Raw genomic sequence first — 11,054 nt, 5'->3', positions numbered from 1 at the left:
GCGCAGCCGCCCGCCGGCCCGTGGGGGGTGGGGGGTTGGGGCAGCGGAGCGCGACAGCTGCCACCTTCTTCCTCCCGTGGGGGCCCCAGGACCAGGACTGCTCCGTGAGTCGCGCTGTTGCGGCTCTGCTGACAGTGCGAGGGTTTGGGAAGGCGCTGCTGGTGGGGGGGGGGGGGTCTCTGTCCCGGCAGAAGGCGAAGGTGCTGCAGGGACGCCCGCACCCTCCCCGCCCACGGCCCGCGCTGGCAGAACCAGCAACCGGGGACCTGCGACCCCCGCAAGCGCCCCGGCGACTCGGGGACGAGGTTCTGCCACCCCCGTCCCTCTGCCCTGTCCACGCGGGTCTTGCGCTCCGGGAGGGACCCGCTGGCGGCCCGCGGTTTGGGGGGTCGGGAGCGCCAGGCCCCTGCCCGGCGCGCGGCCCGCGAGGGAGGGGGCGCGGCAGGGGCGGGGCAGACCCGGAGGTGGGGGCGGGGCAGCGGGCGGGCCCCGCGCTCCGTCCGCCCCCACCCTGCGCGCCCGCGCCGCGCTCCCTCCCGCTCCCGCCCGTGCGCCGCGGCGGCCGGCGAGGCAACTTCGCGTGCGCCCGAGGCGGCCGGACCCGTCCCGCGCGGCGGCCGCGAGCCATGGACGCGCTGGCCCGGCTGCTGCCCGCGCTCCTGCTGCTCTGCGCGCGGCGGCCCCGCGGCACCAGGTGAGCGGCCGGGTCGCGGCGCTCGGGGTGGCGGGGAGGAGGCGGGAGCTGCTCCGCGCGGGGCGCCCTCGGGCGGGGGCGGGGGTCTCGGGCTGGCGGGAGACCGAGCTGGGGGCGCCCCGGTGCGAGCCTCGGGCATCCAGAGCCCGCGCCTCCCGCCCGGGTCTGCCCCGCGGGCGCCCCTGCGGACGCGCCCCGCTGCCCCGGTCGCAGACGAGGCGCCCCCGGCCCCTGCGCTGTCCGCCGTCCCGGTGCTGAACGCGGCGCCGCCGGGCGAGACCGGGCGTCGGAGCCGCTCGGGTTCTTCCCCGCCCCGCTGCCCTGTAGCGGCCCCCGAGTCCCGGCCCTCACCTCCCGTCCCTGCCCGGCCGGCGCCCTCCAGGCGCGAAGCTGAGCGCTCGGGATGGCACGAGCTGCAGGGAAGGAGGAAAGATCCCAGAACACGGGCAGGAGGCTGCTCGCTTTCCCGCGGGAGCTGAGCTGCCCGTGAGCTTCCTCCGCGGCCGGTGGGTCTGGGGCGGCCGCGGGAAGGCGCGCCCTGTGCCGCGTGGGCCGTCAAGGAGCGGCGGGCCCGCGTGCCGAGGGTCGCGATCAGGAGCCCCGGGGAACCGCAGGGACCGACTCCCAAGTGGGCAGGTGGCTGGCAGCCAGGTGCCCCTGGCAACGGGGAAGAGGCTCTGGGCTGCCCGTTAGCTACTGGGGGGCTGCCTCCCAGAGAAGGAGGCGGCTAAGGAGAAGGTCCCCTCAGCCGAGCTCCCTCCCTCTGGCTTCCAGCCACGGACACAGCCCCCGCTTGCTTCCCCCTCTCGGGATTCGAAACAGGCTCCCAGGTCACCTCGGCATGTGGGGTCCCAGCGCTGAGCCCGGCCACCCTGCATGGGAGGCGGGAGAGGCCAATCAGGGGCCTTTTTGCAAATTACCTCAGTGCAAGGGCTGCAGGAAAACAGCACAGACAGGTCCCCAGCATGTGGATTTCGTGCACACTGAAGGCTGCTGGGAACCAGACAGGGCTGAAGGCCCCCCGTGTCGTGGCTGCGGGCACTGAGGCTGAGCACCGGGGCAGGCGTGTCGGGGTTCTCTGTGGGTGGGTCCAGCTGGGACGTGGCATCGGGCTGGAGGCCACCGGTCATCGCTCTGCACAGCCGCTGTCCTCGGAACAGCTCTGTTCTGTCTTCAGTCCCAGTGGCCCCTTCTCCTTTTCCTCTCCCCACTTCAAGGCAGCGGGGAGGGTGGCACCAAGACATGGCCACGGATGCACGTGCTGGAGGTGCGGGGACAGCACCAGCCCCGGCCCACAGCCACTCAGCCAAGAGTGTGATATTGAAATGGCTCTGAAGCCCCAAAGTTTTAGCCCAAGTTTGACACCAGAACTCATTTGGTGGCAAATCCTGTCCTGTACTGACAGCCCTGTTTGTCTTTATTTATCCTACTTCCGGGGCCTATGTATACATTTCCTGCTGGGAAATTCTCCAGACCCCCCCAAGTCTGCAGATGCGCCATATCCCCATTCTAAAATCTGAAAAATTCTGCATCCTGCCCCAAGTCTGGCTCCTGGGGGCTGGGTAAGGTCTTGAGCGGTGTCTCCCTGGGCAGGAAGGCTGGACTGGCCAGGAGGGCACCTCCGGGCCGTCATGGTGTCTATCCCTGGAACGGGTGCCGTGGGGGCGCCCTGCGTGGTGGTGGGTGCACTGCTGTGCTGAGCTCCTTCTCACTCTCCAATTAAAAATAGTTACCATCTTGCTACATTTTGAAGTCTCTCCTTTTAGATGATTGCATGCATGTGTGCCGGGCTCGACCTCCTGCTCGTGACTTTAGCCTGGCAATGACACCGCGTGGGGCGGGTCTGAAGGAGCTCCCCAGGGTGGAAGCAGCTGCCTGTGCAGCCCTTGGTGGCAGCCTTCAAACTTAGCAGGGTGCCGTCCCATCAGGGTCTGTGTCCCCTCCACTTAGAAACCAGGACAGCTGCTGTCCCTCCTTCCCTCCCTCAGTTTTTGGGTCCAGTCCCTGGCATGGTGTCGGAGGACCATGGGGCCCACTCTGGCCGATACTGCTTATCCAGATCCCAGCAGTCCCTAGAGGGAAAGGCTTGGTGGGGTGAGAGGGGGTGCACTGTGCAGCGATTGCGGCCGGCCCGGAGCCTGAAGACTTGCACGCAGGGCTGAGCTCGCTTGCTGTGTGCCTACGTGGGTGGCCCTCCTGGCTGCAGCACCTCGCCTCCCTGGGGAAGCTGTGCCGCAGCTCCCACCTCTCCAGCGAGGTGCTCCTCCTTGCCTTGGTAACTGAGACGCTGGTGTGGCTTGTGTTGCTCTAAAAGCAGAGCTGTCAGGATCGTGGGCTTGTGTGTGTGTGGTGGAAAGATGCTCGGAGGGAGGAGGATCCATTGCCTCGCTCAGCGACACCCACCTTCTCTTTCCGTCCTCGGAGGCAGAGACCAGTGACGGGTGGGTTTGTTTCTCCGTGGGGCCAGGAGGGGAGGAGGCCTGGTGACTCACCAAGAGCAGCCAAGGGGGACACTGCATGTCCCGGTGCCCACTCTGCCCCACGGGTGTGAGTCCTAAATCCAAGTGTGGACTCGGAGCCTGGTGCACGTCTCTGAGCTTCTCTGTCTGTCTCCGTGGAGGAAACCCAAACCCAGGCCGTCACGGGGCCCCAGGCCCCAGGGCCACCAGGTGAGCCAGCTGCTGTCTCCTACGATCTCTGGCTTAGCCGCCAGAGCCCAGCACCCTGCCCCACAACGGGCTCCCTAAGCTGCCTGCCTGCCCTGTTGGCTCCGCTGCCCTGTGACAGAAGGGGCCCTCTAGGGCCCAAGTCTGACACGAAGCGCATCCTCCCCGCGCCATCCCCGTCTGTCCACTGCTGGGAAATGGCCGGCCACCGTCCTAGGTAAGAAACGACGTGGGCTTCGCAGCCTGTTCTCCTCTCGCCCCCAGCAGGTGGCTAAGGCTGTCCTCCCACCACTGCAGGGGTCACTTCGTGACGGGGGCTTCCTCTGGTCCTGCCCTCACGCCCCCAGCGGGCCTGGGACTAGGGCAGAGGGACGGGGCACACGTGTGCCGCCACTCTGAGACAGGCAAGCCACGTGGCCCAGGAAGGACGATGTCTCCTGATGGCTTCGTTCCGGGCAGGCTAGATGGCAGCTGGGCTAGTCCAAAAATAAAGTCTCATTCAAATCCTTTACATCTGACCTTCAGGGTGCCATTTTGCATTTTTAATTGTGCTTTACTCAGGCCAGGACTTAATTTAATTCCGTCTTATTTATGCTTTGTTACCAAAGCACCTGCCCTATGCCCAGCCCTGCACCAGGCCACGGTGTGGGGCGGGGGGAGCCGTGTCTGTCTGGAGGGGACGGCAGCCCCAGACGGGCCTGCAGGGGCTCCTCCCGCCTGGGACCCGGCAGCTCAGGAACGTCTGGTTCAAGGTCAACCTCTGCAAAAGGCCAGGGCATGACACGAGGAGGAAGCCGTCCAGGTCAGAGGGATGGGCCTGGGCTCCCCACCCCAGGTGCCTCCCCAGCCCAGGCGGCCCTCGGGGGCTTCCCGGGCCCACCTGAGAGTGAGGTGCAAGGAGGGCTGAGGGCTCCGTCTGGGGAGGACACGGGGAAGGGCAGGGGTCCGTGTGCCGCTCCCCATGGCACTTCCCGTCAGGTCACCAGAATCCGGAGTTGTGTGTTTAAGGTGTGAATCGGACCCTGTTGCTCCTCGGGGTCCCAGACGTACCCTGGCGCACAGGGCCCTCGCGGTCCCGTCTCTGCCCCACTTGGGTCCTCGTGTCCTTTTCCTTTGGGCTCCACTGTGGCTTCCTCCGGGGCTGTCAGTTCTCCCCTCCCCACCCCCACCCCTGCCTGGGGTCCTGGCCTCCCCGCCTGCCCCACGAAGCCGCCTTGCTGCTCGCCACAGGCCTTGGACCTCCACGGGGCCCTGGCTGCAGCCAGTGGTGTCCCTAGACTGGAGCGGGCACCCAGGGTTCACCCCACAGATGTTTGCCGCCCGGGTGGTCAGGAACCGCGTCCTGAGGGGCCTGGGGCTGCGTCTCCCGCAGGACTGGGGGAGGCGAGGGAGGCTCAGCTGGCAGCATCTGCTTTCCGGAATGAGGTGGAGGCGGCCGGAGGGCCTGGGGTCAAACCCCATCTGGGCAGAGGGGGCAGGAATTGGGTGGCAGTTGCCGGGCCTGGAGGCGCTGGGGAGGAGGAAGGGGTGCAGGCAGAAGCTTGGAGGGGGCATTGCCTGGCCCGGGGGGAGCAGCGGGGCCTGAGGAGCTGCAGCCGGAGAGACAGGGAGGGTGGGCTGTTGTTGGCCCGTGTGGGGCTGGTGGCCGTGCCCTGCGTGGCTGTGCTCACAGGCAGAGCAGGCCAGGCCGCAGCACCCACCAAGGGGAGCAGTGGGCAGGGTGGTGGAGAGCCAGGCGTGGAGGGGGTGTGGCTGGGGGACCGAAGTCTTCTTTCGGTGGCCTGGCGGGTGGCCCAGCACGGGGTGCTGGGCTTGAGGCCGTGTCTGGATCGGGGTGAGTCTGTCTCTAGGCTTGCGGGGAGTTGGGGCAGCGGGGGGCCAGATCCTGACCCTCACCTCTCCCTGAGGGCTCAGGCCTGGTGCCCCGGAGGGCTGTGCTCAGGGCCCCCCCCCCCCCCGGGGCTGTCTTCCCCTGTGTGCTGCCCGTGTCTGCCGTGACAAATGACCGCAGACTGGTGGCTTAGAGCAACCAGAAGTTTGTCCTCTCCCAGCTCTGGAGGCCCCAAATCTGAAACCGAGGTGTAGGCCGGGCCGGTTCCCTACGGAGAGTCCGCCCCAGGCCCCTCCCCGCTTCCGGGGGCTCTGTAGCTTGTGGCCGCATCACTCCCGTCTCTGGCTCCGTCACCGTCATGTGGCTCCTTCCCGTGTGTCTCTGTTTCTCTTGTGAGGACACAGCCGTTGGCTTTAGAGCCACCTACTGCAGTGTGGCCTCTTCTTCACCAACGATGCCCGCAAAGACCTGTTCGCAAACAGCCTCACCTGAGTTGGGGGTGGACATGAGTGCTGGGGGACGCTGTTCCGCCCGGTCCAGTGAGAGGGGCCGTGGGGTCTCTGGGGAGCTCTGTGCTCCAGCAGTGCCGTGTGTGGGGCCCAAGATGCCTCCCTCATGTTAGTTACCGCTTTGAGTCACGCGTGGGCACCCCTGTGGCCCTGCCCGGGACAGGCAAGACCGGCACAGGCCGAGCCTAGAAGCACACGGCCACTCGGGGCCCAGGGGACCCGGCCTGGGCCTTCCTGGCGGGGACAGAGAACAGGGGGCTCTGGGCCCTGGCTTTGGGGTGCTGCCTCGTTCTGTCCCTGCCCCTCAGCCTCCTCCTCACACCCCCTGCGAAGCTGATGGGGAGGCCACATGCCCCTGGGGTCTTTTGAGGCCCCTTCGGTGAGGGGCCCTGGGGGTGGGGCCTCGGGCAGGTGCCTGCCTGGCTGCACGTTGCCCCCACGGGCTGGGTGGGGAGGGAGCCGGGCGGCCACTGAGTGGGTCTGGGGGCTCGGCCCAGCCCAGGGCAGCCCCCTCAGAGCCAAGCAGAAGCAGGTGGGAGAGCCGGGACCTCCCGGGCTTCCCTGTGCCCACTCCAGTGGCCAGGACTGGCCGGGCCTCGGGCCGTGAAGCTCCCACCCCTGCCTGCCCCTGGCCTGGGTGCCCGCGATGGCACTCTATCCCCAGGAAGGGACCCAGGCTCGGTCCCTGGCACCCTGCCTGTCTGTGACCCACTGGCCTTGCATTCCCAGAGCGATGAATGACATTGGTGACTACGTGGGCTCCAACCTGGAGATATCCTGGCTCCCCAACCTGGACGGCTTGATGGCCGGCTATGCCCGTAACTTCCGGCCTGGCATTGGAGGTGAGGGCAGCCACCCTGCGCAGGGCAGGCCGGCCCTGCTGGAGCCCGGGCTGGGCTCTGGGTGTGAGCCCTGCTGGGCTCTGGGCTCCACCTGGGCTCCATCAGGCCCCCCACGGGGACAACTGGGAAGATGGAGGCTGAGCTCCCCAGGTGCCTGGCTGTTCTCCCCCATCTGGCCTCCCCGGGCCCCAGCTGGGGAGCGCCTGGCCTAGCAGGGCAGCCGGGGGTGCTGGGGCCGCCTCAGCCCCTCCTTGGGCCCTGCTCCTGCCTCGCAGGCCCCCCTGTGAACGTGGCCCTGGCGCTGGAGGTGGCCAGCATCGACCACATCTCAGAGGCAAACATGGTAGGTGCCGGCCAGCCGCTGCCCCGGCCCCGTGACCCAGGAGCAGAGCGAGGGCTGACGCCGCACCGCCCCCCCGCAGGAGTACACCATGACCGTGTTTCTGCACCAGAGCTGGCGGGACAGCAGGCTGTCCTACAACCACACCAACGAGACCCTGGGCCTGGACAGCCGCTTCGTGGACAAGCTCTGGCTCCCTGACACCTTCATCGTGAACGCCAAGTCCGCCTGGTTCCACGACGTGACTGTGGAGAACAAGCTCATCCGGCTGCAGCCGGACGGCGTGATCCTGTACAGCATCCGGTGAGCTGGGCCTGGGGGGAAGCCCGGCGGGTGCAGCGGCTCCCGGGACCCTCCGAGGCCGGAGAAACCTGAAGAGGCTTCTGCCGGAGCTGGGCTGGGGCCGGCAAAGCTATTTATAGGCCCTGCAGCCGGCAGCTGCTCGGGGAACGTCAGCTCCAAGGTTGCCGACAGGAAGCCAACAGATGTGGCTTTTTGGCCAGCACGGTGCCTTTTTGTGTTTTTTGAATGGGGTGAAATCCACTTAACATAAAATTAACCATTTTAAAGTGAACAGTTCGTTCGCTTCTAACAGATTCCCTGTGTTGTGCAGCCTGCACCTGTCTCTAGTTCCGGAACATTTCGTCTCCCCGGAGGAGACCCTATACCCACTGAGCAGTCCCTCCCCACTCTCCCCTCCGCGAAGCCCCCCGACCACCAGTCTGCTACTGCGGATTCTCCAGTCTGGACGTTTCCCCTAACAGAAGCACACCTTCCGTGGCCTCTCGCCTCTGGCTTCTGTCACTCAGGGCGATGGTTTTGGGGTCCATCCCCGGCGTGGCCCGTGTCAGGCCTCGCTCCTCTTTGTGGCTGGGTCTGTCCGACCCCTGTGGTGGGCACTCGGTGGCTCTGCCTTCTGTGGACTGCGGGGAACGCTGCTGAGTGCAGACACGTGTGTGTGTTCGAGTGCTTGTTTTCAGACACACGCCTTTTAAAAATGGAATTAGTTGACCATTTTTGAAAAATCAGAAGGTTTTACATAAGAACCTACATGTCCGGTCTCTCCTGGAAAATCAGAGCCCTCGGCAGCTCTGGGCCTGTCCCCAGGCCGCTACCAGCGTCCCTTGGGCCAGTGCCCGTGGTGCTCAGGCTGGCCCGGGCCTCCTGGGCTCCCCGCTTAGCCAAAGAGTCGAGCGTTTTGAAGGATGCAGACGTGAATGCAATGCAGTCTTGATAGTCCTAAAGGAAGACTCACAAACGTCTATAAAGTTGGCCAGTTTTCAGTTTTTATCCAGATGCTGGGCAACTTGCAAACAAACGCTGAGCAGTAGCTGGGGTCCCAGGCGGCCCCCGGTGAGCAGGGGGGAGGCGACCGCCAGGCTTCCGGGGGGCTCACTCACCGGCGTGTCCGGGCAGGATCACCTCCACAGTGGCCTGCGACATGGACCTGGCCAAGTACCCCATGGACAAGCAGGAGTGCATGCTGGACCTGGAGAGCTGTGAGTGGACGCTCGGGGCGGGCGGGCTCCTCTCTGGGGGGCTTCTCCAGGGGGCAGCCGGGCCTGGACAAGGCTGGCCTGGCGCAGGGGACAGGGGAGCACCTGGGATAGGCTTCCGCTCGAGCAAGGAGCCTGGGCGGGAGGAGAAGGGGCTGCAGAGCCTGGAGCGGCTCAGCTGTGGTCAGCGCCCTGCCCGGGAGCTGGGCCGAGGAAGCCAGACCCGCACAGGCCCGTGTCGCTGGGTTGGCCCGGCAGGCCCCTGTGTCACCCGGCAATGGCCACCCCACCCTTGCCCCACCCACCTGCGTGGAGGGGCCAGGTGTGGTCCCAGAGCCTGGACGGGCCTCCTGCGGGCTCCCCGCAGACGGCTACTCCTCTGAGGACATCGTGTACTACTGGTCGGAGAGCCAGGAGCACATCCATGGCCTGGACCGGCTGCAGCTGGCCCAGTTCACCATCACCAGCTATCGCTTCACCACCGAGCTGATGAACTTCAAGTCGGGTAACGCGCTGCGGGGCCCGTGTGGTTCTCACGCGTTTACTCTAGGGCCCCGAGGGCGCAGCTGGAACCCGCTGACTGGGGACCAGGGGCTCCGAGCTGCACTGTGAGGACTCGGGTCGGGGTTTCACTGTCCTTCCTGGTCCTTCCTCACTCCCAGCACTGCAGGTCTGGGGGAGCCCAAGGGTGCGGGGCTCTGCAGGGCTCAGGGGCCAAGCCAGACCCAGCCCTCCGTCTTCTGGGCCCTCCTGCCCCTGCCGCTGATGCTGGCCCGGAGCCCAGAGCCCGGAGCCGGTGGGCCAGAGCATAGGGGGGCACAAGGGGCTGGAGAGAGAGAGGTGGGCCCTTCCCCAGCTGGCTGGGGCCCCAGGGACAGCTCAGCAAGGTCGGGGCCCAGCAGCAATGCTGGACTCTTCCTCCCCATTCCCTCTGGACAACCCGCTTGGGGCCACACCGAGGACAGGGCCCCCAGGCTGGTGGGAGGCCGGGTCCAGGGTCTCCCTTCTGAGCCTGGCAGAGGCTGCAAGTGCCCAGTGAGGCCCCTTCTCCCCTGGAGTCCCCTGGGCCGGGGGTGGCAGGGCAGGCCTGCTCTGACTGTGGCCGTCCGGGCAGCCGGCCAGTTCCCTCGGCTCAGCCTGCACTTCCATCTGCGGAGGAACCGGGGCGTCTACATCATCCAGTCGTACATGCCCTCCATCCTGCTGGTCGCCATGTCCTGGGTCTCCTTCTGGATCAGCCAGGCGGCCGTGCCCGCCAGGGTGTCTCTGGGTATGGCCCCGCCCTCCCCAGGGCCCGGGCTGGACGCCGCCCCGTCAGCCTGTGCCCTGCATTCCCTGCGCCGTCATGGGTGGGTGGGGGACTGGCGGACCCTCCCTCTCGCTGGGGCTGGAGGGGAGATGGCGCCTGCAATGGTGGCCCTGCCCACCCCAGGCATCACCACGGTGCTGACGATGACCACGCTCATGGTCAGCGCCCGCTCCTCCCTGCCCCGGGCGTCGGCCATCAAGGCGCTAGACGTCTACTTCTGGATCTGCTACGTCTTCGTGTTTGCTGCCCTGGTGGAGTACGCCTTTGCACACTTCAACGCCGACTACAGGAAGAAGCAGAAGGCCAAAGTCAAGGTCACGAAGCCAAGGGCCGAGGTGAGAGGGCGGAGGTGAGGCCGGGTGGGCAGACACCTCTCAGGGATCAGAACCAAGGTCGGCCCCCCCTGGCTCCAGGGCGGACAGTACCCTGGCCCCAGCCCAGGCTCTGCAGAGGTCACCTGCAGCCCAGGGCCCGGCGGAGGTCACCTGCGGCCCAGCCTGCGTGGGTCCTAGCGGTGCTCGCTGCGCCCGGGAGGGGCCTGCGTGGGAGCCCCTGTGGCCCGGGGCCCCGGAGCTGTGCTGCGACGCTCGGCCTCCCCCGCCCCTGCAGATGGACGTGCGGAACGCCATCGTCCTCTTCTCCCTCTCGGCCGCCGGCGTCACCCAGGAACTGGCCGTCACCCGCCGGCAGTGCCGCGTGCCCGGGAACCTCATGGGCTCCTACAGGTCGGTGGAGGTGGAGACAGGCGAGACCAAGGAGGGGGGGCCCCGCGCGGGGGGCCAGGGCGGCCTCTGCGCCCGGTTCAAGCCCATCGACGCGGACACCATCGACATCTACTCCCGCGTCGTGTTCCCTGCCGCGTTCGTGGCCGTGAACGTCATCTACTGGGCGGCGTACACCATGTGAGGGTCTCACCTGCTCGCCGGCCTGCTGCCGGAGGGACCCTGGGATCGGCCTGCCCTGTGCCTGCTTCCAGGTGACGATGACTGGCCCCGTGAAACAGGAGGAAGCCTTGGCCCCGAGCTTGGCCCCCAGCCTTGCCCGGAGACCAGCTGGGCTCTGTGCAGGCTCAGGAGGCCGGGGGGTCCGCAGAGCCGGGCCCTTGGGGAGCTGTGAATTCCTGGACCCAGTCAGCGATCCCGATTGCCGGGTGCCTGCGCCGTGGGGTTGGGACCGGAGGCGGGAGGAGGCACGAGGAGGCGGGAGTGGACGTCTGCCCTGGCGCGAGGGTGGGGAAGGCGTTCGGGAGGCCCCTTGGCTCCAGCATGAAATAAAGCGCCGGCCTGTGCCCGGTTCTCTGCCGCTACGGCTGCAGCAAGGCCTCCGTCTGACTGTCCTCCCACCACAGGCTCCGTGGGTGGCATCTG

The 11,054-nt window shown here is 67.1% G+C and overlaps 1 protein-coding gene across 1 annotated transcript; it reads left to right on the top strand.

Annotated features, from left to right (window-relative positions):
* The first annotated feature begins 525 nt into the window (after positions 1 to 525).
* On the top strand, positions 526 to 10,709 carry GABRD (gamma-aminobutyric acid type A receptor subunit delta). Its single transcript, XM_045546486.1, has 9 exons — positions 526 to 694; positions 6,430 to 6,542; positions 6,818 to 6,885; positions 6,965 to 7,185; positions 8,299 to 8,381; positions 8,746 to 8,883; positions 9,493 to 9,648; positions 9,811 to 10,022; positions 10,297 to 10,709. The coding sequence occupies exons 1-9, from the start codon at positions 627 to 629 to the stop codon at positions 10,591 to 10,593; spliced, it is 1,356 nt and encodes a 451-aa protein (XP_045402442.1). The 5' UTR covers positions 526 to 626; the 3' UTR covers positions 10,594 to 10,709.
* The last annotated feature ends 345 nt before the right edge of the window (positions 10,710 to 11,054 follow it).

Source organism: Lemur catta, chromosome 3, assembly GCF_020740605.2.
Source record: "Lemur catta isolate mLemCat1 chromosome 3, mLemCat1.pri, whole genome shotgun sequence".
Classification (NCBI taxonomy): Eukaryota; Metazoa; Chordata; class Mammalia; order Primates; family Lemuridae; genus Lemur; species Lemur catta.
The sequence above is the reverse complement of the archived record's forward strand: the minus strand, read 5'-3'. Positions and strand labels throughout refer to the sequence as shown.

Excerpts from the sequence above, each read along its gene's own strand:
- GABRD (XM_045546486.1), top strand. The coding sequence starts at position 627 with ATGGACGCGCTGGCCCGGCTGCTGCCCGCGCTCCTGCTGCTCTGCGCG. Across the intron at positions 8,884-9,492 it reads GCTGATGAACTTCAAGTCGG|CCGGCCAGTTCCCTCGGCTC; the intron begins GTAACGCGCTGC and ends CCGTCCGGGCAG. Across the intron at positions 10,023-10,296 it reads TCACGAAGCCAAGGGCCGAG|ATGGACGTGCGGAACGCCAT; the intron begins GTGAGAGGGCGG and ends CCGCCCCTGCAG.